The 24,792-nt window shown below is 43.4% G+C and overlaps 1 protein-coding gene across 1 annotated transcript in view; it reads left to right on the top strand.

Moving 5' to 3' along the window:
* PCDH15 (protocadherin related 15) overlaps positions 1-24,792 on the top strand; it is a 1,022,916-nt gene that overhangs the window by 865,457 nt on the left and 132,667 nt on the right. The window contains 1 exon segment of the mRNA XM_030204966.1: positions 13,051-13,178. Coding sequence (XP_030060826.1) covers positions 13,051-13,178 — 128 coding nt within the window.

Here is a 24,792-nt window from a genome sequence, read left to right as displayed (position 1 = left end):
AATAGTGCATCAGTATTCTCTGTTGACTACCTCACAATTTAGCCCAAGCCTTTCAGAGACAACTTTCAAACTGTCTGCTTTGGGCCAGAGTCCACGAGAACCTTTTGTTAGCAGATAACTACAAGCCTGGCCCAATTTTACTCAAGGTCATAACTGGATGTGTGCAATACTAACCCTCATGTCTTCAGGAGATACCTTTACTATGAGCTGAGAAATGACTCAACACTCTTAAGTGGCTGCATGCAAAGATAAGTCTCTTATATGTTTCTTTTAAGCCCAATATACATCTAATTTTTGATTATGGAAATAGACAGAAAGCATCATATGCAAAGCTATAGGGTTCTGTAGTTAGGTATGACCAGATGCTGCTATCCAGATATGTACTTTTGAAATATTGACCCCATAGAGGCATATTTTCAAAGCACTTTGGGAGGCTAAGTTCCATAGGTTTCTATGGAACTTTGGGAGGCTAAGTGCTTTGAAAATGAGCCTCTTAGTCTATCATATCATATAGTCAGACTAAATAATCATAGTGCATTTAGGGGCCCTTTTACAGAGTGGTGGTAAGCCCAACACGGGCTTACTGCTTGCTCTTCTGGGACTACCACCAGCCCAACATGGCCACCAGTGGTAGTTCCGCTCAAAGCATGTGCCATTTCTGGGGGGGAAACAGAAAATTTCCTGAAATGGCTTGAGCAGTGATAACCTGGCAATAATTGGGCATTGCTGCATGCTGCCCAGTTACCGCCAGGTTAGTGTGCGAGCCCTTATCGCCACCTCAATGGGTGGTGGTAAGGGCTCCCCACCGCATGGCCACACGGTAAGAGTTCTGTCACCACATAGACGTTTTTTGAGGAGCTTTTACCGGATGTGGAGAAAATGGCCCTGGTGCACAGGAAAAACGGCCCCTGCCATTACCGCAGGGCCCCTTTTCCCCACAGCTTAGTGAAAGGATCACTTAGTAGTTGTTAAGCTCCTAAAACAAAACAAAAAGTCAATGCACATCTTCAACTTATAGTATTGGAAACGTATCATTTATATAGCTATGAACATATAGGTCATTATTTTATAAACATGCACATATATAAATTAATACTTGAACAATCTAATTTAAAGAGACCATGTATTACATGTGTGGGGATTAGATCAATAACCAATTTCCATATTATCCCAGACACTATATATCATATCACTTTTATAGATAGTCAATATTCTCACAGTGTATCCATAATATTCATTCATAGATCCACATTATTTAGTAAACCGGGATCTTCAGAGTTCTTAACAGCATATACCATCTGGGAACCATGTTCCAAATATAATAATGGTGCTGTTCACATCGTCATTGATCAACCCGCTTTTCTGGAGAAAAGCGGGTTGATCAATGACGATGTGAACAGCACCATTATTATATTTGGAACATGGTTTCCGGATGGTATATGCTGTTAAGAACTCTGAAGATCCCCATATATAAATTAAGACATTTAAATGTGTATATACTGATTTCATAAAGCAGCTATTTACATATCAAGATCTATACCATACAGATTTCAAGGGAGAACAGTTTGAGTGTGGCTTCAGCAGGACTAAAATCTATAAGTATATTTCCTATTTTATAAATTTAGGGAATACATATGTATGGAGAAAATATCCACGTTGAGTTTTTACACCAGCAAATAAGCACCCATAATTTTTACAACAATGTTAATTTCAGCCGGAGCTTTACGCTAGGGATTTAGGAAGTCATCTTCTTAATCCCATGTAGTTTATTTCCACTTCCAAAATGAAGACAAGTTAAATTATGGCCTGACTACTTAATTGGTGGCCCTTACATGTGCAGGTTTGTAAAATGGGGCCATTACAAATACAAGTGATACCACTTACATGTGAAAGTTGTAAAATTGCCCCTTCCACTTGTAGGTGTTGAAACTTCCATGTGGAGGCTGCCAGCGCCATGCTGTGGATTTTTTTCTATGTTTATTTAAAAAACACCTGCTCCCACATACGTGCTGGAAAATACATGTCCACCCCTGCAAGTATTTTCAAGAAGAGTCTGCGTTATCAAATCTTTTTCTAAAATACCACTGGAACTGAGCATATCCTAGCCTGGATGTCTGAATTCCAATCTCTACATTCTGTATAAAATGGGACTCCACATCTGTAATATCTCACAGTAAAGGTGGCGATTTTGGAAAGGATATTCATGTTTGAGATATGCATAAACTGGTAATTATCACGATAAATCAGGGGCCCTTTTACTAAGCCGCGTAAGCATCTACGTGTGCCCAACGCACACCAAAATGGAGTTACCACACGGCTACCACGTGGCTCTTGCGGTAAGTTCATTTTTGGTGCATGTCCGATATGCACATCTGAAAAATATTTTTTAGTTTTGAACGTGTGCAACAGACGCGCACCAAGTGGCATTTGGCATGCGTAGGTCATTACTGCCCAGTTACTGCATGAGTCTTTACCACTAAGTCAATGGCTGGCAGTAAGGTCCCAGACCCAAAATGGACGTACGGCAATTTTCATTTTGCCGCATATCCATTTTTGGCAAAAATTTTTAAAAAGGCCTTTTTTTACAGGTGCACTGAAAAATGGATCGGTGCACGCCCAAAACCCACACCTACACTACCACAAGCCATTTTTCAGCAAGCCTTTGTAAAAGGACCGCTCAGTTTGCTATGGGGCCTCTTTTTAACTGCACAGAGAATTAATGATAACAATCAACTGATGTAAAACCCGTGCTGCAACATAGTATAAATACATGTCTACTTTAATTTTTTTAGCATCTCTACAGCAATTCATTTCACAGAAGGTGATTTGCACAATTCTTCATAGGTCCTTCAAATCTTTTTGCTTGTATACAAAAACTCTTGTTTTTAGTTTTAATTAAAACTTATTTTTATATGAACGCCTCTTGTTGTGATGAAATGTATCAAATCCTATTTAGGGATAAAAGTACTGAATGTAAATCCTACTTTGAAACGCATTGTTGAAATCAACTGTGCACCGTCATGAAGGGACCGGGTAGACTAAGAAGGTAGTAAGCTGTATAGACGGGAAGAATCATGAATTTCAAATACTATAAATGATTTGATACGTTTCATCACAACAAGAGACAAAGGCAAACCTATCTACACAACACAGGAAGGTACATTTTTAATGTTGAATTTGGGTGCATTTTATCTTTTTCTTATTCATTTTACTTATTCATTTACTGCATTTTTATTGTGAGATTACATTTGCATTTGATTATTTAATGGTTTACTTTATATCCGTAAGTTGTGAGGATGCATAATGTTTTTATTCTTTTATTTCATTTGTTTTCATTTTGATATTTATTTTGTATATGATGATAATATTGAGACTTTAATTCATTATTATTTTTAAGATTATTTGTAATGTGATCTTAAATGTTGGCTTTATTTCTAATTTTTTCTTTGTCAGTTTACTTTTTAGCTTTTACAGCGTTTTGTGGTTTATATATGCACTGCTTTTACATATTTATGTGATTTTGATGTGCCACTGGGCTCAAACACTGCCGTGTCGAGTCAAGTGCTGTTTTATGAATCTTCAATAAATCTTCTCGATCATACATTATCATCGTTTCATTGTGTTACTTTCGCTGTCTCCCGAGTGTGATTTTTTTCTACAAGCTCCTTATTCTTCTGTATTTCTGTCCAAAATGTAGGCGCATTGGAATAATGTGCTTAGCACTATTCTATAAATTGCATCTACAGTAAGACACAGTTTATATAATAGTGCATCAGATGGGGGGACGCGCATTCATTTAGGCATGGCCATTTGTGCCACTGAAAACCTAGGGGGGGTTTACTAAAGCTTAGCTTGAGTTATTTGCATCAGGGCCCATAGGAATAAAATGGGCCCTGCTGCAGATAACTCAAGCTAAGCTTTAGTAAAAAGGGGGACTGGTGTAAATGCCTTCACATGAATGTATGCATGTTCCCCAAAATTCTATAATATTGCATGTAAATGTGATTGACACCCCTGACACACCCACACTCTTCCCATGGCTGTACCCACTTTTCAGCTATGCACATTGGAATTTACACATGCCTCTGTTTAGAATATGCATGAAAAGGAGTGCACGTAAATTCCAATTGTTGCCAATTAGTGATGATAATTGTTGTTTTATCAGCCAATTATCATCTCTAATTGCCTCATTTCTCAATTGTGTAGTGCACATAAATTGGCCACACACTACTCGCCACGTCATATATAGAATCCATCCATTCTCCTGTATTTTAGAACATCCTCTACTTAGCAGATTCTGTTCTAAAATACTTGTCAAACTCAAGATGTCTTGACCTGGATGTCTCAATTCCAGCCTCTACATCCTTTCTAAAACTGGACTAAAAATCTTTCAGATTATCCTGTGAGTACTTCATGGCAGTGTTTCTCCAATAATAATGTGGCTTTTTGCTTGCGTTTGCATGCTTTCCAGCTTATTTTCGAAAGAGAAAAACGCCTATAGTGCGACCTAAATCGGGAAATAGACGTTTGTCTCGCAAAGGCGCCCAAATCGGTATAATCGAAAGCCGATTTTGGGCGTTTCCAACTGCACTCCGTCGCGGAAACGAATAATTTGATGGGGGCGTGTCGGAGGCGTGGTGGAGGCAGAACTGGGGCGTGGTTATCAGCCGAGGAGAGATGGACGTCTTTAGCTGATAATAAAAAAAAAGGCGTTTTTACCGCGATTTTGGGTCACTTTTTTTGGACACTTTTTTTCACGAACAAGTCCCAAAAAAGTGCTCCAACTGCCCAGATGACCACTGGAGGGAATCGGGGATGACCTCCCCGGACTCCCCCAGTGGTCACTAACCCCCTCCCACCAAAAAAGAACCCACTTTAAAAACTTTTTTCCAGCCTCTATGCCAGCCTGAAATGCCGTACCCACCTCCATGACAACAGAATGTGTTTGATCCTGTCACAGCCTTTCCCTGGATCAGATGTGGCTCTCGGGTGCAGTACAGGGTCACATCAGCATTGCGTTGTGGTGGGTGTAGGTATTGGGCTCTGTGATTTCATTAGCTTGTGTTACAGTCTCACAATGTTGGTAGTTGGTAGGCTCTTCTCCCATGGTGCTTTTCCCCCTGCCTACTGGGTCAGAGTGTGCCCTGTTGTGTTTCCTGTTGTAGTCCATGCGGTAGTGGCCATTTTTGTAAGCCAGTTTTAGTTCCCTTTCCTGTGTTAGCCACGTTAGACAACTGAGTTCTTCCCTTGAATGTGGCTGAAAGAGGGCATTGTACAGCATTCTGCCAGCTCTGACCTACTGCTAATCTCAGTACCAGGGAGACTCGTTGCCAGTGGGGCACAAACTCTGATCTGCAGTTAACTGTAAGTAAAGGTGGTTATTCCAATAAAGGACGTTTTCGGAGAGATTAGTCTTCAGGTGTCAACTGGTGTGCCAATGTTATATAGCAGCAACCAGTCCTAGAGGCCTGCGTGTATGCAGGTCCCTGGAGCACTTTTAGTGGGTACCGCAGTGCACTTCAGCCAGGTGGCCCCAGGCCTATCCCCCCCTACCTGTAACAATTGTACTGGTAAATGGGAGGCCTCCAACACCCACTGTACCCACATGTAGGTGCCCCCTTCACCCCTAATAGCTATGGTAGTGTTGTACATTTGTGGGTAGTGGATTTGGGGGGAGGGGGGTTGGGAGATCAGCACCCGTGGTAAGGGAGCTATGCATGTGGGAGCTTTTTGTGAAGTCCACCGCACTGACCTAGGGTGCACATATGGAGGGGCATAATTGAACGAAAACGCCTATCTCCATGGGCGTTTATCTCCAAGAACGGGTCCGTGAAGGGGCGGACCGAACCGTATTTTGGGAAAAAATAGACGCCCATGTTTTATTCAACAATGTGTGAGCTGGGCGTTTTTGTTTTTCAGCGATAATGGAAAATGAAAGCGCCCAGCTCAAAAACGAATAAATCCAAGGCATTTGTTCGTGGGAGGGGCCAGGATTCGTAGTGCACTGGTCCCCCTCACATGCCAGGACATCAACCGGGCACCCTAGGGGGCACTTTTACAAAACCAAAAAAACAGGTAAAAGAGCTCCCAGGTGCATAGCACCCTTCCCTTGTGTGTTGAGCCCCCCAAATCCCCCTCAAAACCCACTGCCCACAAGTCTACACCATTACTATAGCCCTAAGGGGTGAAGGGGGGGCACCTACATGTGGGTACAGTGGGTTTGGGGGGGTTGGACGACTAATAAGCATTAAGCAGCACAATTGTAACAGGTAGGGGGGATGGGCCTGGGTCCACCTGCCTGAAGTCCACTGCACCCCCTAACAACTGCTCCAGTGACCTGCATACTGCTGTCAGGGAGCTGGGTATGACATTTGAGGGTGAAAATAAAAAGTTGTGAAACTTCATTTTTTGTGGTGGGAGGGGGTTAGTGACCACTGGGGGAGTCAGGGGAGGTCATCCCCGATTCCCTCCAGTGGTCATCTGGTCATTTAGGGCACTTTTTGGGGCCTTATTCGTGAAAAAACAGGGTCCAGGAAAAGTGTCCTAAATTCTAGATAAAAACGCATACTTTTTTCCCATTATCGGTGAAATGCGCCCATCTCTGTTCGGCAGATAACCACGCCCCAGTTCCGCCTTCGCCACACCTCTGACACGCCCCCATCAACTTTGTCCGCATCCGCGACGGATTGCAGTTGAAAACGTCCAAAAATCGGCTTTCGATTATACCGCATTATTCGTTTTTGTGAGATAAACGTCCATCTCCCGATTTAGGTCGGAACTTGGGCGTTTTTCTCGTTCGATTATAAGCAGGATGGTGTCCTGGCATATCAGGGGGGCCAGTGTACTGCCAATCCTGGCCCCTCCCACGACCAAATGGCTCGGATTAGGATGTTTTTGAGCTGGGCATTTTTAGTTTCCATTATCGCTAAAAAAAAAACAAACGCCTAGCTCAAAAACGTCAATTTTTTCAAAAATTCGTTTCGGCCCGCCCCTTCACAGACCCGTTCTCGGAGATAAACGCCCATGGAGATAGGCGTTTCCGTTCGATTATGCCCCTCTACGTATCTCATTACTGTGTAATCCACAATAATTTACACTAATATATGTTGCAGTAATATAATATGTATTAGTGTCCTTAACCCTAGAACGCATATTGGGGGCCTTTTAGGCCCCCATGCTTACATTTTTGCTATTATCTGCAAAATTACTTTAGTTAGAATTTTGAAACTCAAGGTATTCCTCAAGTATGTCATTGTTGATAATATCCAGTTGTTCATATAATTTTTTTTCATAGGCATTATGGTGTAACAATGCTTGTTTGGTGAAAACTACATCTGTACGAATTGGGGGCCTTTTAGGCCCCCGCTGTTTTTATCATGTTCTCAGAAGTGTTTGTGTCTCAAGTTACTTTATTTGTACTCAGTAATGCTGGTGGAGGGGCCAGGGTGTGGATAATAACATGTGAGGATGTCATGTGATTTTTGGAGGGAGTGATAAGGCCATGACATCACCTCAGGTCCTCTGAACACTGAGGACAGTATACACTGTGAGCTAATTGCTGAAGGACCTGTGATAAGATAAGCTGTTGAGAGGAAATCTGTTTCATTTTCTAACATCTAGTCAGCAATGGCACAGTCTTCCTCCAAGTGTCTGACTGACCAAGAGATTGAAGCGATTATGTTTCAAAGCGATGATGAAAGTGAACTATCTTTGTCTGATGAAGAATATCTGCCACCAGCTAATCAAACATCCTCATCCAGTGATTCTTCTGAGGATGAAGAAGTGAATCTAGTGGATCCTCAAGAAGTGATAAGTAGAACATCCAAAACGAATGTTTTTTGGGACAGTAATCCTACATTAGTCGGACGTACTCCAATACACAATATTGTGAGACAGGCTCAAGGAGCTGTGGGAAGTCCCAGTTACTTTACCCCTAAAGATGTATTCTGTACTTATTTTTCTGACAATATTGCAGAAGAGGTCCTATTATGTTCAAACCTAGAAGGAAGATGTATCGCTTCAGCAAAAAATAAGTCCTGGAAAAATATCTCAAAAGAGGAACTTTATGCATATATTTGACTTTTCCTGCTGGCAGGGAGTCAAAAATCGTATGATGTCCCAATACGAGAATTATTTCTGGACCCACTTTCTGATCCACACTATAAGGCGACAATGTCAGTGGGCAGATATGAGGAAATTAGAAGGATCATTCGCTTTGATGATAAGCGAACTCGTGCAGCGAGGTTTGAAACAGACAAATTAGCCCCTATCAGTTATATCTGGAACATATTTATCAAAAATTGCACAAAACTTTACAATCCTAGTACTAATGTTACTGTAGATGAGCAACTTGTACCGTTCAGAGGACGCTGCAAATTCATACAATACATGCCCAGCAAGCCAGCCAAGTACGGTATAAAAATCTTCTGGATGTGTGATTCTGCAAATTATTATGGCATAAATGGCATAATCTACTGTGGCAAAGAGGTTGGTGCACCAGTACAGAAGGATCTGGGGTCTGAAATAGTCAAAACTCTTGCTGTTCCAATATTCAATTCAGGTAGAAACATCACCATGGACAATTATTTCACCAATGTTGAACTAGGCAATTTTCTGCTTGCAAAAGCTATTACACTTGTTGGTACTATAAAGCAAAACAGACGAGAAATTCCAGCAGCACTCAAACACAATCGTCAGCGAGCACTTTATGAGAGTGTCTTTGGATTCAATAACAAAGCGACTTTGGTATCTTACAAGGCAAAGAAGGAGAAATCTGTAATTTTACTCAGTACCATGCATCACATATAAGTACATAAGTACATAAGTAGTGCCATACTGGGAAAGACCAAAGGTCCATCTAGCCCAGCATCCTGTCACCGACAGTGGCCAATCCAGGTCAAGGGCACCTGGCACGCTCCCCAAACGTAAAAACATTCCAGACAAGTTATACCTAAAAATGAGGAATTTTTCCAGTCCATTTAATAGCGGTCTATGGACTTGTCCTTTAGGAATCTATCTAACCCCTTTTTAAACTCCGTCAAGCTAACCGCCCGTACCACATTCTCCGGCAATGAATTCCAGAGTCTAATTACACGTTGGGTGAAGAAAAATTTTCTCCGATTCGTTTTAAATTTACCACACTGTAGCTTCAACTCATGCCCTCTAGTCCTAGTATTTTTGGATAGCGTGAACAGTCGCTTCACATCCACCCGATCCATTCCACTCATTATTTTATACACTTCTATCATATCTCCCCTCAGCCGTCTCTTCTCCAAGCTGAAAAGCCCTAGCCTTCTCAGCCTCTCTTCATAGGAAAGTCGTCCCATCCCCACTATCATTTTCGTCGCCCTTCGCTGTACCTTTTCCAATTCTACTATATCTTTTTTGAGATACGGAGACCAGTACTGAACACAATACTCCAGGTGCGGTCGCACCATGGAGCGATACAACGGCATTATAACATCCGCACACCTGGACTCCATACCCTTCCTAATAACACCCAACATTCTATTCGCTTTCCTAGCCGCAGCAGCACACTGAGCAGAAGGTTTCAGCGTATCATCGACGACGACACCCAGATCCCTTTCTTGATCCGTAACTCCTAACGCGGAACCTTGCAAGACGTAGCTATAATTCGGGTTCCTCTTACCCACATGCATCACTTTGCACTTGTCAACATTGAACTTCATCTGCCACTTGCACGCCCATTCTCCCAGTCTCGCAAGGTCCTCCTGTAATCGTTCACATTCCTCCTGCGACTTGACGACCCTGAATAATTTTGTGTCATCGGCGAATTTAATTACCTCACTAGTTATTCCCATCTCTAGGTCATTTATAAATACATTAAAAAGCAACGGACCCAGCACAGACCCCTGCGGGACCCCACTAACTACCCTCCTCCACTGAGAATACTGGCCACGCAATCCTACTCTCTGCTTCCTATCTTTCAACCAGTTCTTAATCCATAATAATACCCTACCTCCGATTCCATGACTCTGCAATTTCTTCAGGAGTCTTTCGTGCGGCACTTTGTCAAACGCCTTCTGAAAATCCAGATATACAATATCAACCGGCTCCCCATTGTCCACATGTTTGCTTACCCCCTCAAAAAAATGCATTAGATTGGTGAGGCAAGACTTCCCTTCACTAAATCCGTGCTGACTTTGTCTCATCAGTCCATGTTTTTGTATATGCTCTGCAATTTTATTCTTAATAATAGCCTCCACCATCTTGCCCGGCACCGACGTCAGACTCACCGGTCTATAATTTCCCGGATCTCCTCTGGAACCTTTCTTAAAAATCGGAGTAACATTGGCTACCCTCCAGTCTTCCGGTATTACACTCGATTTTAGGGACAGATTGCATATTTCTAACAGTAGCTCCGCAAGTTCATTTTTTAGTTCTATTAATACTCTGGGATGAATACCATCAGGTCCCGGTGATTTACTACTCTTCAGCTTGCTGAACTGACCCATTACATCCTCCAAGGTTACAGAGAATTTGTTTAGTTTCTCCGACTCCCCCGCTTCAAATATTCTTTCCGGCACCGGTGTCCCCCCCCAAATCCTCCTCGGTGAAGACCGAAGCAAAGAATTCATTTAATTTCTCCGCTACGGCTTTGTCCTCCTTGATCGCCCCTTTAACACCATTTTCGTCCAGCGGCCCAACCGACTCTTTGGCCGGTTTCCTGCTTTTAATGTATCTAAAAAAGTTTTTACTATGTATTTTTGCTTCCAACGCTAATTTCTTCTCAAAGTCCTTTTTTGCCCTCCTTATCTCCGCTTTGCATTTGGCTTGGCATTCCTTATGATCTATCCTGTTACTTTCAGTTGGTTCTCTTCTCCACTTTCTGAAGGATTGTTTTTTGGCTCTAATGATTTCCTTTATCTTACTGTTTAGCCACGCCGGCTGACGTTTAGTCTTTTTTCCCTTTTTTCTAATACGTGGAATATATTTGTCCTGAACCTCCAGGATGGTGTTTTTAAACAGCATCCACGCCTGATGCAAGTTTTTTACTCTGCGAGCTGCTCCTTTCAGTCTTTTTTTCACCATTTTTCTCATTTTGTCGTAATCACCTTTTCTATAGTTAAACGCTAGCGTACTTGATTTCCTAGTTTCACTTCCTTCAATGCCAATATCAAAACCGATCATATTATGATCACTGTTATCAAGCGGCCCTCGTATCGTTACCCCCTGCACTAGATCATGAGCACCACTAAGGACTAAGTCTAGTATTTTTCCTTCTCTTGTCGGCTCCTGAACTAGCTGTTCCATGAAGCTGTCCTTGATTTCATCAAGAAATCTTATGTCCCTTGCGTGTACAGATGTTACATTAACCCAGTCTATATGCGGGTAATTGAAATCCCCCATTATTATTGTGTTGCCCAGTTTGTTTGCGTCCCTGATTTCCTTTAACATTTCCGCATCCGTCTGTTCGTCCTGGCCAGGCGGACGGTAGTACACTCCTATCACTATCCTTTTCCCCTTTGCACATGGATTGCAGTGTTGACAGCAATAACCAAAAATTGAAACCAGAAATCATCCTGCATTACAATGCAACAAAAGGAGGTGTAGATAAAATGGATGAGATGGTGGGAGAATATTCGTGTAAGAGGCAAACAAAACGATGGCCTGTAGTACTATTTTCAAATATGCTTGATGTAGCAGCCCTAAATTCATTCATTATTTATACAGAAACTCATCCTGAATTTCATGCACAGAGGAAGGACAGGAGACGCTTATTCTTGAAGGACCTTTGTCATGAACTTGTAATACCTCACATGATAGAGCGAAGCGACTTGAAATGCTTGCCAAAGAAAACTAAAGAAGCAATGAAACGGTGTGGCGTACAGTTTCAGATTACTCCAGAGCCAGGAGAAAGAAAACGAAAGCGTTGTTTCATGTGTCCAAGAAACATAGAGAGGAAAACTAAGCGATATTGTTCCACTTGTAAGGAAACTGTTTGCAAAGAACACTCTTCTGAAAAAATAACATGTCAGAATTGTTTGGAAGACTAATATAATAGAAAAGAAAGTTAGAATAAAAATGTAGCTGCAGCTAATTTGCTATAGATTTCTATGCATTTTTGTGTGTTTTCATGTCTTTGCGTGAAATTTGGGAAAAAAAAAGATTTTTTGGTGTTTTCTGTGAAAAATTATAATTAAAATGTTGTCCACTATTCATATTTTATTGAGCAATTTTGAAATAAACTTGTGAAAGTTAAGTGTGTTTTTCTACATTATGTGCATGGGGGCCTAAAAGGCCCCCATGACGTTAATATGTATATTTTTAACGTCATGCGTTCTAGGGTTAACATATGTTAACCCCCGGATTCTTTATAGCGCGTCTATAGATCCACTTTGAAATCGGTGCAGATTCTATAACATTGCACATAATTTAACAAGCTAATGAGTGCTGATAACAGCACTTAACAAGCAATAATGCACACTAATTGGCACTGATTAGAATTTAGGCGCACAAGTCTCTAAGCATATTCTGTAATGATGTCCACCAAACGTCTAACATGCAGAGACAAAAAGGGGCTTGGTTATGTGTGGGGAAGTGAGTATTGCATGGGCATTCTGAAATTTATGCACCTAGTTATTGAATATGGCCCAGTGTGCCTAAATCTACATGCTGGGATTTACGCCACATTTTCATTGGTGTAAATGGATGCAGGTAGATTTAGGTGCTGAAATATCAACTAAGCGTATTCTATCATTGGTGCCTAAATCAAGGCACCAATTATAGTATACACTTAGTCAGCACTGATTTCAGCACCGATTTTTAAGGCTCCATATATAGAATCTCCCCCTAAAGGGTAAATAATGTGCATCGTTGCCTTAACGCACCTTGATAACTACACCTCTTAGTATGCTTCTAGTGGAGTTTGGGTTAACAGCACAATGAGTGAATTCCTTCAAAAAGGCGATAAATAAATCCTAATAAATAAATTATCAAATTGTGAATCTATATGATCATATTCCTCTGCTCCTTAACAAATGTTTATGTTAATCAGAAACAATAACTCTTTTATTCCTTTATTTTCAGGTAACACAGCCATGGTATTTATTGATATAGAAGATGAAAATGATCATGCACCTGTTTTTTCCAGAAAGGTCTACATAGGTGGTGTGTCAGAAGATGCTAGAATGTTCTCTTCAGTGCTGAAAGTTAAGGTATGAAAAATAATGCATTTATAAATCATGTGGAAATGGTAAATATAGCATGTTCTAGAGAGTATAGAAATTCTTTGTTTTGTTGTCTAGTATGCCAATAAAAACTTTCTAACTAGATTCTAGAATGTCACAGACTATATTAATTTTTTTTCCATGCTCATACTGCCAACCTTTTGGACTTTTTATTACACACAGTGAGGCCTTTCTGAACAGTTACCTATTTTTAGTGTGTATATCAGGATCTTCATGCATATGTATAAATTGAATTGCATAGGCTCCGAAGTGTCAAATCGCTGTTTTTAGACCAACAGGGAAGAAATAAGGACTTTGGTAGAAAATGAACTATGTAGGAAGAAAAAGTGAATACAAGATTCCTCTTACAAGTTTTCTGAATACATCTCATGAAACTGAATGATTGTTCTTTGGTAATTTTTTAGTTTCTAGTTCTCAAGACTTCAACTTCAAAAATTTCAAATGGTTTAATGCATGTATGTTGGTCATTCATACAAGCACAATGCTGTATAGACCTCTGTGTTTCAATCATTTGAGAAGATTCAAGCTTGTATTTACGGTAATATTCAATGGAAATTGATTGGGATTATGAAAGAGATTCCTGCCTCTAACAGGACTTTGATAGATATCATTTTAATTAAAAAACATTCTTAATGTTATTCTTAGAGGTAGAAATGATTTGAACAGTGACGTAAACAAAAATATAGCACAAGGTACTCCCTGAAAAAAATATAAGAACCAGAAAGCAAAAAAAAAAAAAAGAGGGAGGAGGGGAACCACAGAAGTTCCAACACATGGATATTTATTAAAAGCTAATCAACTCAAGACAAATGTAAAAAGACTTTACAGGCTGCTGATGTAAGGAATACAAAACAAACTGCCAGTGCCAGTAAATCATATACATACTGGTTCTATAACCAGGGTGCTAAAGTTAGATACCATATGTGCACATGTGTTATAGAATGATAGCACTTATAGGCATATATTGCACACTTATGTGTGTATGTGCTAAGGCACTATTCTATAAGTTACACACACACACAAGTCATTTAGGGGTCCTTTTACAAAAGCACACTAGTGTTTTTAGTGTGCGGTAATGATTAGCGTGTGCTAAACGCTAGAGATGCCCATAGAAATATATGACCGTCTCTAACATTTAGCTAGTGCTTATTTTTAGCTTGTGCTAAAAATACTAGCATGCCTTTGTAAAAAGACCCCTTAGCGCTTAAGTGCAAGGGGCGTGCACGTAATAAGTTATATGCTAAAGTGCCACATTTAGCTGTAAACTGTTATGCTTGCTCTAGACTTGGCGTAACTGTTCATGCCTACATTCAGCTGCATCAAAGCTGACTTAGGCTAGTATTCTCAAACAGCATCTTGGTGCACCGATGCTGTTACTGAATTGGTGCTTAGAACTAGATTCTATATAGCACGCCTACAAATTTGGCACCAAAATGAAATTCAGTTGTGTATTCTATAAAGTACACCTTAATTTAGGTGTATTCTATAACAAAGTGTCCCGCTTTTCAACAATGCAACTTAGAATTGAAGCGCACTATGCTATAGAATACACTTAGCGAGTTTTACATGTAAATCTTAATTAATTCCAATTAGTGCTGATAATTGCTTGTTAACTAAGACACAATATATAGAATCGTGGGTAAGCATATTTTATAAAAAGCGCCTAACTTTTAGTGCCATTTATAAAATAGCGCTTAGCATGTTATTATGTTGGCAATGATTTTTTGCTGCTATTTATAGAATTTGGTCCTTTATCAGGGGCATAATCGAAAGAGAAGGGTGCCCATCTTTCGAAACAAATCGAGAGATGGATGTCCTTCTCTCAGGGTCGCCCAAATCGGCATAATCAAAAGCCGAATTTTGGCATCCTCAACTGCTTTCCGTCACGGGGACGACCAAAGTTCACGAGGGCATGTCGGCAGTGTAGTGAAGTCGGGATGGGGGTGTGGTTAAGAGATGGGCATCCTCGGCCGATAATGGAAAAAAGAAGGACGTCCCTGATGAGCATTTGGCCGACTATACTTGGTCCCTTTTTTTTCATGACCAAGCCTTGAAAAGGTGCCCGAACTGACCAGATGACCACCGGAGGGAATCGGGGATGACCTCCCTTTACTCCCCCAGTGGTCACCAACCCCCTCCCAGCCAAAAAAAAATAAATTAAAATACATGTTTTGCCAGCCTCTATGCCAGCCTCAAATGTCATACCCAGCTCCATGACAGCAGTATGCAGGTCCCTGGAGCAGTTTTTAGTGGGTGCAGTGCACTTCAGGCAGGTTCACCCAGGCCCATCCCCCCCACCTGTTATACTTGTGGTGGTAAATGTGAGGCCTCCAAAACCCACCAGAAACCCACTGTACCCACATGTAGGTGCCCCCTTCATCCCTAAGGGCTATGATAGTGGTGTACAGTTGTGGGGAGTGGGTTTTGAGGGCTCAGCATCCAAAGTAAGGGAGCTATGCACCTGGGAGCAATTTGTGAAGTCCACTGCAGTGCCCCCTAGGGTTCCCAGTTGGTGTCCTGGCATGTCAGGGGGATCAGTGCACTACGAATGCTGGCTCCTCCCACGACCAAATGCCTTGGATTTGGTCATTTTTGAGATGGGCGTCCGCAGTTTCCATTATCGGCGAAAACCAAGGTCGCCCATCTCTAAGGTCAACCATCTCAATATTTAGGTCAACCATCTCTAAGGTCGACCTAAATATTGAGATTTGGGCGTCCCCAACCGTATTATCGAAACGAAAGATGGATGCCCATCTTATTTCGATAATACGGGATGCCCCGCCCATTCGTGGTGACATCCTCAGAGATGGGCGTCCTTAGAGATGGTCGTCCCCGTTTGATTATGCCCCTCCACGTGTACCAGTAAGCCACAACAAGGAGCTTATTTCCAAACATAACATGTATTGTAAGAATAACGGGGCTCTTTTACTAAGCTGCAGTAAGTATTAACATGTGCTTACCACAGAGTGCGTTCAGACATCCCACAGTAATTTTGAGATAGGCATGTACGGGGTCAGAGAGTTGGTACTAATTGGTTAGCACAGCTATGTTGCCACTCACTAACCGATTAGCGTGTGGTTAGCATGTGAGGTCTTAACGTCAACAAAATAGGTAGATGCTCATGTGCTAAAGGCCATGCGTTAATGGGAAAATTAGTGTGTTCTCATTAATGCTGGAAACGGAAAAATCTGCCAATTTTACCCCTGTGGAAATAAATGGCCTTAGCACATGGAATTACCCGCTTAAGGGCACGCCTAGGCCACTTTTTACTGCAGCTTATTAAAAGAGCCCTGAATTTATTTTTTTAAGAAAAATGAGGGTTCAAATGACCAATGCACAATGAGGTACAGGAACCTCTAGGCATCTAGATCTGGATCTTAGAGGTTCTTGTACCTCAGTGGGCACTGTCAGTTGAGGCTTCAGTTTTCATAAAAAATAGTTTTGTTCTCTCTCTGTCTGTCTGTCTGTCTGTCTGTCTGTCTCTCTCTCTCTCTCTCTCTCTCTCTCTCTCTCTCTCTTTGGGGCCTTAACAAAGCAGCACTAAAAGGTGGCTTTAGTGTTCTCTTACATGGGTCTTTCATACACTCTAAAGCTATTTTTAGGACAGCAGAAAAATGACTTATTTTTGAATTTTGTATTAATGGCCACACAATAATGTTGTAATTAGCATGTAGACATTAACAAAAGATTAGTGAGTGAGCCCTTACCACCATCTATTTTGTAGGTGGTAAGAGCTCATGCGCTAATCACACACTAATCAGCACACAGCAATATAACTGCACTAACTGATTACCATAGAAACATCCACTCTCCGCCCCCCTAGACACACCCCCTCTGCGGTAAAAATAAGAGTACATTTTAGTATGTGGTGTGCGCGCACTAACACAGAACGTATTGCAGGGCACCTGAGCGTGCCCTATAGTAAGCCCTTTTAAACCCCATTAAGCATGCACTAGTACTTACCGCAGCTTGGTAAAAGGACCCCTATATTTGTGTCTAGATAGATAGATAGATAGATAGATAGATAGATAGATAGATAGATATTCTACCTCTTTTAAAATATATGCCCATACGCTGATTCTTACCAGTACATACAGGTACAAAGTAATTCCAGCCTCAAAGCAGATGTAACTTTGTGCTGTAGCTTCCTCAGTTACAAAATTATCCAGTCTTTGAATGAATTTTCAAACCACTCACATTGCTGCTGTCACGTTCTTGTTGATGCATAAGGTGGTGAGCTCTTGTGCTGCCCAACAGGGTAGGCGGTCATCCAGCCCCCGGAAGCTTCACCTATACCAGTCACGGTTCCCCAAGGGTTGAGCCCTCAGGTTCAGGTGACCAGCAGGAATTGAGAAAGGGGCAGAAGAGGACAGACAAGAAGAGGAGACAGACTCCGCACCAAAGGCATCTGAAGAAGGCAGAGGTTGACACAAGAAGTCAGGGTCCGATCCATTTGTTCGCAGGCAGCAGGCGGGAAAAGTCAAGGTCTGGTGCGGGTCTAGACAAGGCGACAGGCAGAAGATGTCAGGTCCAGTCTGAGTCTAGGCAAGGCGGCAGGCAGGAGAAGTCAGGGTCTGGTCTGGGTCTAGGCAAGGTGGCAGGCAGAAGTCAGGGTCCAGTCTGGGTCTAAGCAAGGTGGCTGGCAGAAGAAGTCAGGGTCTGGTCCAGGTCTAGGCAAGGCGGCAAGCAGAAGAAGTCAGGGCAAAAGGCAGGACCAAGGAAAGCAGAGGCATCATATCTCACATAGCCGAACCCCTGAGGGAAAGGGAGACACATAGAAAAAGGAGTGCAAGCATATGAAGTCAGCGATCTGCCCAGCTGTCATTCCCCGATTCCAGGGCGTCCCACCGGTTCCCGCTCTTGCTGCACTCCCCACGGATACTGTTTCCTGCTTTAAGAGGTTGGGTTGTAACCTGGAAGTAAGCACTGTACAGCACGGGAGGCCATGCTCCACTGAGTGATCATGACAGTACTCCTTCCCCCTGCAACAGCCTCCCTCCTTCTGGGGCTGGGTTTAGCGGGATACCGAGAGCGAAAGTCATGCATTAAGGTAGGAACATTGACAAGTGTGACCAGCTCCCAGGAGTTATCCTCTGGACAAAGCCTTTTCATGAGAGTCAGTGGCGTAGCAAGGGAGGGGCGTTGGGGGCGGTCCGCCCCGGGTGTCTCGGGTGGAGGGGTGCTCCGCTCCCGCTGCTCCGCCTTTAAAAAATTTTTTCGAAGCACCGGAGAGTGGCAGGCAGCGTGCCTCGCGTCTGCCCTGCTAGTAAAGAAGATCTCGCTGACGTCGTCGCCCTTCCCACATTGAGTCCCGCCCCCTCTGATGCAACTTCCTATTACCACGAGGGCGGGCGGGACTCAGTGTGGGAAGGACGACGACGTCGCCAAGATCTTCTTTACTAGCAGGGCAGACGCGAGGCGCGCTGTCTGCCACTCTCCGGCGCGTTGAAAAAATTTTTTTAAAGGCAGGACAGGGTAGGAGCAGCAGGAGAACGGATCTCAGCTGTCGGGTCGGGGGGGACTCAGAGGGGAGAAGGGGATTGGGGAGGGGTGGGAGAGCTCAGAGGAGTGCTTAAAGGGGATTAGGGAGGGTAGGGGAGCTCAGAGAGGGGAGAAGGGGATTGGGGAAGGGTGGGGGAGCTCAGAGGGGTGCTTAAAGGGGATTAGGGAGGGTGTGGGAGCTCAGAGAGGGGAGAAGGGGATTAGGGAGGGTGGGGGAGCTCAGAGAGGGGAGAAGGGGATTGGGGAAGGGTGGGGGAGCTCAGAGGGGTGCTTAAAGGGAATTAGGGAGAGTGGGAGAGCATCAAGGAGGGGAGAAGGGGATTGGGGAGGTGTGGGGGAGCTCAGAGGGGTTCTTAAAGGGGATTAGGGAGGGTGGGGGAGCTCAGATGGGTGCTCAGAGAGGGGAGAAGGGGATTTGGGGGGGTGGGGGTGCTCAGAGGGGGGAGGGGAGTGCTCAGATGGGAGAAGGGGTCTGAAGCTGGAACTGGGGTCTGACAAGGGGGCAGGAGGGAAAATGGGTCCATGCCTGGGGCAGGTGGAAGAATGGGTCTGGGGCTGAAAAGGGGGGGATGCAAGGCATGTGGTGGATGAAGGGGGCTGAAACTGTGGGGACTAGGGGCTTTAAAGGGGACAGGGAGAACTGGCTGGGGCTGAAGCTCGGGACTGGTGAGAGAAAAGGGCTGGGGTTGAAACTAGGGGCTGAAAAGAGGACAGGGAGAAGTGGCTGGGGGCTGAAGCTCGGGACTGTTGGGAGAAAAGGGCTGGGGACTGGTGGGATAGTGGGGCTGAAAAGGGGGGCAGGTGGGAGATGTGGGCTGGGGCTGGAACTAGGGGCAGGTGGAATAAGGGGGCTGGAACTGGGGGCTGAAAAGAGGGGGCAGAGAGAGAGGGGATAGAAGCGTGAGGGAGGGCAGACCCTGGATGGATGGTAGAGGGAGGGCAGACGGATTGAAGGGGCAGAGAGAAAGGGCAGATGGTGGGTGGAAGGGGAGAGAGAAAGAGGGCAGACTGGGGCAAATGGTGGATGGAAGGGGCAGAGATAGAGGGCAGATGTTGATGGAAGGGGGATAGAGAGATGGCAGACTGGGGCAGATGGTGCATTGAAGGGGCAGAAGTGGATGGAAGGGGCAGAGAGAGAGGGCAGACACTGGATGACAGAGAGAGAGAGCGAAGACAGATGCTGGATAGAAGGAAGACAGTGAAAAGATGAGGAAAGCAGAAACCAGAGACAACGAACTGTAAATATATATTTTTATTTTTTTGCTTTAGGATAAAGTAGTATTGTAGCTGTGTTAATAAATGTTTATAATAGAACATGTAAATAAGGTAATCTTTTTATTGGACTAATTTTAATATATTTTACTTTCGGAGAACAAAACCCCCTTCCTCAGGTCAGGATAGGACACTGTAATAGTACTATACTGAATTGACCTGAGGAAGGAGGTTTTGGCCTCTGAAAGCTAAATGTAATAGTCCAATAAAATGATATTATTTGTTTTATTTCTATTTGTTAATTTGTAAAGTGGTGATTGGTATTTGTTAGTTTTTTCAAATTTACATCTGCTGTCTTTATATTTTGCACAGTACTAGAGGACATTTTCTGTTTCTGTGGTGTTGCACTTATTCTGTAGTGGATTAGGGTGTATCTGTATTTGTGAAAAAGACATGGCTTTCGGTTGGCATTGACTGTGCAGGATCGACGATCTGTACTAATCTGTCTGTTTTCGTTTTACAATAGGTGAATTGATGTTCTAGTGCTCATGGTAGTGTTTAAGATGCTTTCCTTTTCCTTGTGTGATTCGTACAAATTACTGCTTATGGTATGGTAGAATTGCTCTACAGGTCCTGAGTGTTTTGTATTCTCGGTATGCCTAGTACTGGATTTCGGGGGGGGGGGAGTGGGGGGTTAAAAAATGACCAGCCCCGGGTGTCAACTACCCTAGCTACGTCACTGATGAGAGTAGATAGTATAAATGACCCGCTCGACGTTTGGAATCCAGAATCTCCTCAACTTCATATTCTGGATCTGGATTGTTCGATTCCCACTTCAGGCACAAGTCACTTAACCCTCCATTGCCCCATGTAAGCCGCATTGAGCCTGCCATGAGTGGGAAAGCGCGGGGTACAAATGTAACAAAAAAAATTGTGAGCAGGGAGACTAGGTTTGGTTTGTTCCAGATGCCACTTGTAAGCATTAGAGGGTTTGAGGAGGGATACGTGGAAGGCATTTTATATTTTCATGACAGGAGTTAGCTGGAGATGATACGTAGTGATCCCCAGGCATCCCTGTACTCAGAAGGGTCCAGTAAATCTGTGCGCAAATTTTTGGGAAGGCACATGGAGCCATAGGTGTTTGGTGGTGAGCCAGACTTTCTGACCTGGGAGGAAGGTGAGAGCAACACGTCTGTACTTTTAAACTGAAATAGAGTAACCACAATCCCCTCGAATTCTATACAGAGTGCCAATAGTGGCCACAAGCTAATTCCCCAATTAGTGCTTGGCCATTACTGCGGGAGCCCTTACTGCCACCTATTTACTTGGCAGTAGGGGCTCCTGCGCTATTGAGCACCAGTTTTCCTGCACTATTAAGTGTTGAGCTCCTGCGCTATTCCCATGGTAATTGGACATGACGGGGCAATATGCCCGCTCCACCTGATTAGTGCAGGGTATGCCTACTCTCTGCCTCCCACACTGAAAAATATTTTTACTGCGGGATTAGTGTGTGCTGATTGGCACACTACCATGAGACACCACAGCACATCCCATGGAAGTGCTTTCTAGCACACAATAGCCACTCGCTAGTGCTACCGCAGTTTAGAAAAAGGGACCTCAAATGAATTAGTTTATTCTTAGTATTACAAATTTGCTATGATAGAATATTAGCTTAGCACCTAGATTTTGGGTGCCTAACTAGCTCTATAGTTTTTGCTATAGAGTTTCAGCTTCTGTTCCATTGACTCATAATTTATGATTATTTTATCACGTTTTAAAACAGTCTTTTTTTTCAGTAGAGACAATTTGTAGTTATGTTTTCAGAAAGTGCTAATTGAAATTAGTGTTATATAAGGAATAAAGGCAATTTTTACATTCTTACAATGTATTTATGTCCTTTTCCTTGTTGATAATACATTCAGCACTCTGGAAAAATGTTTTCTGAAGGAAGTGAATTCTTTATAAATAAAAGATCTGAAGCTCTTCAAAAATAGATATTTGAAAACAACATGAAAGCAGAAACAGATAGCAAACTGGGTTTTCATAATGCTAAGATATGAACTATGGCTGTTTCTTGCAACTGGTTAAAAAAGTTGTCTTAAAGTAGAAAACTCCAGGTGAATATTTATTTTTCTTCATAGAGAGAATTCAGTGAACAATGAGATGTCTTCAGAATCATGCTTAATGCCTCCTACGTGGACAATTGTGGTGCAAGTGTCTTGAAAATAAGATGCTTCTCCCTCTTACACCCCAAACCTGGTCCTGGAGGCACCCCAGTCAGGTTTTCATGATATCCACAGTGAATATTCATGAGAGAGATTTGCATGCACTGCCTTCTTGGTATGCAAATCACTCTAATGGATATTCATTGTGGATATCATGAAAACCTGACTGGCCGGGGTGCCTCCAGGACCAGGTTTGGGAACCACTGTCATATATGTTAAGAAAGAGAGAAATTTATTATTATTTCATTATACAGTACTTATCACAAGGTTAAGAAGGTTAATAGAATATCTGTTTAAATTATGGGTGATAGTAAACAAAGTCAAATAAACTTTGTATATTAATATATTAGATCATAAGTTTATTGCAGAGCATTGAGATATACAATGTGTTTTGTATCCGAGTTAGGAACAAATATACCACTTAACCAGTTGTAACTGGAACACTGAGTACGCTACAAAAAGTTCACTATGAGAGAAGCAAGGAGTCCCGAACCTCTGCTACCCTAGTTGGCTATTCTTGAGCTTTATTGAGAGGGAGACAGATTGAGAGAGTGTCAGTCTGAAGCCCCTACCTTAGAGAAATCTTAGTATTTCAGTTTAAAAGTAGCCCATGATCTTTCTTTGGATAAAATGGTATCCTCTACCATGTCTGTTTTACATATCTTGTTGCCTGTAAACCCACTTACAGAATAATACATTGGATTTTGAGATCTATCCCTACATCTAGATTTGGACATATAAATTAGGTGCCTAATGCTGAAAATATCTTCTTTGACACTACCCAAGGTAGGTGTGCTGAGGCCATATTCTATAACTACGTGTGCAACTTTTTGGAACACCCCTGACGGGGGCAGGACGGGGCGTGGTGTCGAGATGGCCGGCTTCGCCTGATAATGGAAAAAAGAAAGCCGGCCCTGCCGAGCATTTGGCAGACTTTACTTGGTCCCTTTTTTTTACGACCAAGCCTCGAAAAAGTGCCCCAACTGACCAGATGACCACCGGAGGGAATGGGGGATGACCTCCCCTTACTCCCCAGTGGTCACCAACCCCCTCCCACCCCCAAAAAAAAATTAAACATTTTTTTTGCCAACCTCAAATATCATACCCAGCTCCATCACAGCAGTATGCAGGTCCCTGGAGCAGTTTTAGTGTGTGCAGTGCACTTCAGCCAGGCGGACCCAGGTCCACCCCCCCCCCCCCCACCTGTTACACTTGTGGTGGTAAGTGTTGATCCCTCCAAACTGCCCCAAAACCCACTGTACCCACATGTAGGTGCCCCCCTGCACCCCTAAGGGCTATGGTAGTGGTGTACAGTTGTAGGTAGTGGGTTTTGGGGGGGGGGGGTTAGGGGGCTCAGCACCCAAGGTAAGGGAGCTATGCATCTGGGAGCTTTTTTTTATTTTTATTTTTAGAAGTGCCCCCTAGGGTGCCCGGTTGGTGTCCTGGCATGTCAGGGGGACCAGTGCACTACAAATGCTGGCTCTTCCCACGACCAAATGCCTTGGATTTGGCCGGGTTTGAGATGGACGGCCTCGGTTTCCATTATCGGTGAAAACCGAGGCCGGCTATCTCAAACCCGGCCATCTCTGACATTTGGCCGGCCCCAACCGTATTAACGAAACGAAAGATGGCTGGCCATCTTTTTCGATAATACAGTTCGGGACCGCCTTTTGCAGCGCCGGCCATCTAGATGAGCGGCCATCTAGATGGCCGGTGCCATTCGATTATGCCCCTCCACATCCTATATAATAAAACGCATCACCAACATTCTGAAGCTGACTGCATGGCTGAGGCATTCCTGCTCTCTGTATCCATCTCCTGAATTGACATCACGTACTTCCAGGTTCGTCACAAGCAGAAGTGACCAACCACACGAGGTTTCTCAGCTTCAGAATGCTAGATTTAGGTGCAGAATATAGAATACACTTAGTTGATATACTAGTTCCTAAAACTACGCACCTCTATGGCCATATTCTATTACTATGCATGTACACTTTCTAATGCCCACAAAATATCCATTTCTTTAAACTGTGCGCATTAGAATTTAGGCACAATTTATTACAGAATATGCTTAGTGATTTCTAAGTATTGCAAGTTAGTACTTGTTAATTGCTGCTATCAATACTGATTAGCTTGTTAAGCCAATCCTGTATAATAATTCTCACCTCCAACGTTCTATGCATCTGGCTGCCTGTATCCGTGGCTTTCTTCAGAGTTGGTCTGCTAGGCTCTGAAGCCCTGGCTGACGTCACCATTGCCATTGTGGCCACACCCCTGGGGGCGGGGCTGGCCTGGGAGTGGGCAGGGCACGTAACATGGACACGAGTCATGGCGCCGCCGGGGAAGGCGGCCGGCAGCAGGAGCCCCCCCCAGGTCACCACTGCTCCGCCCCTCCCCCCCCCGAGGTCACTGCAGCCATTGCTCTCCCCTGCCCCCCAGGTATTGGCTGTCAGTTCTGCAGCCACTCCTCTTGCCTCTCACGTCACTGCCCCTGGAGCAGACCCTGGACGAGCTCAATGACGTGAGAGGCGAGAGATAGCGGCTGCAGAGCCGACAGCCAATGCCTGATGGCTGCCTGCGGTGCCACGCTTGCTTTTTAAAAACATTTTTGGTGCTTTAAATAGCTCTTTTTGTTTTTGTAC

Source organism: Microcaecilia unicolor, chromosome 5 (assembly GCF_901765095.1).
Source record: "Microcaecilia unicolor chromosome 5, aMicUni1.1, whole genome shotgun sequence".
Taxonomy (NCBI): domain Eukaryota; kingdom Metazoa; phylum Chordata; class Amphibia; order Gymnophiona; family Siphonopidae; genus Microcaecilia; species Microcaecilia unicolor.
Note: the sequence above shows the minus strand (reverse complement) of the source record. Positions and strands in the feature narration are given on the sequence as shown.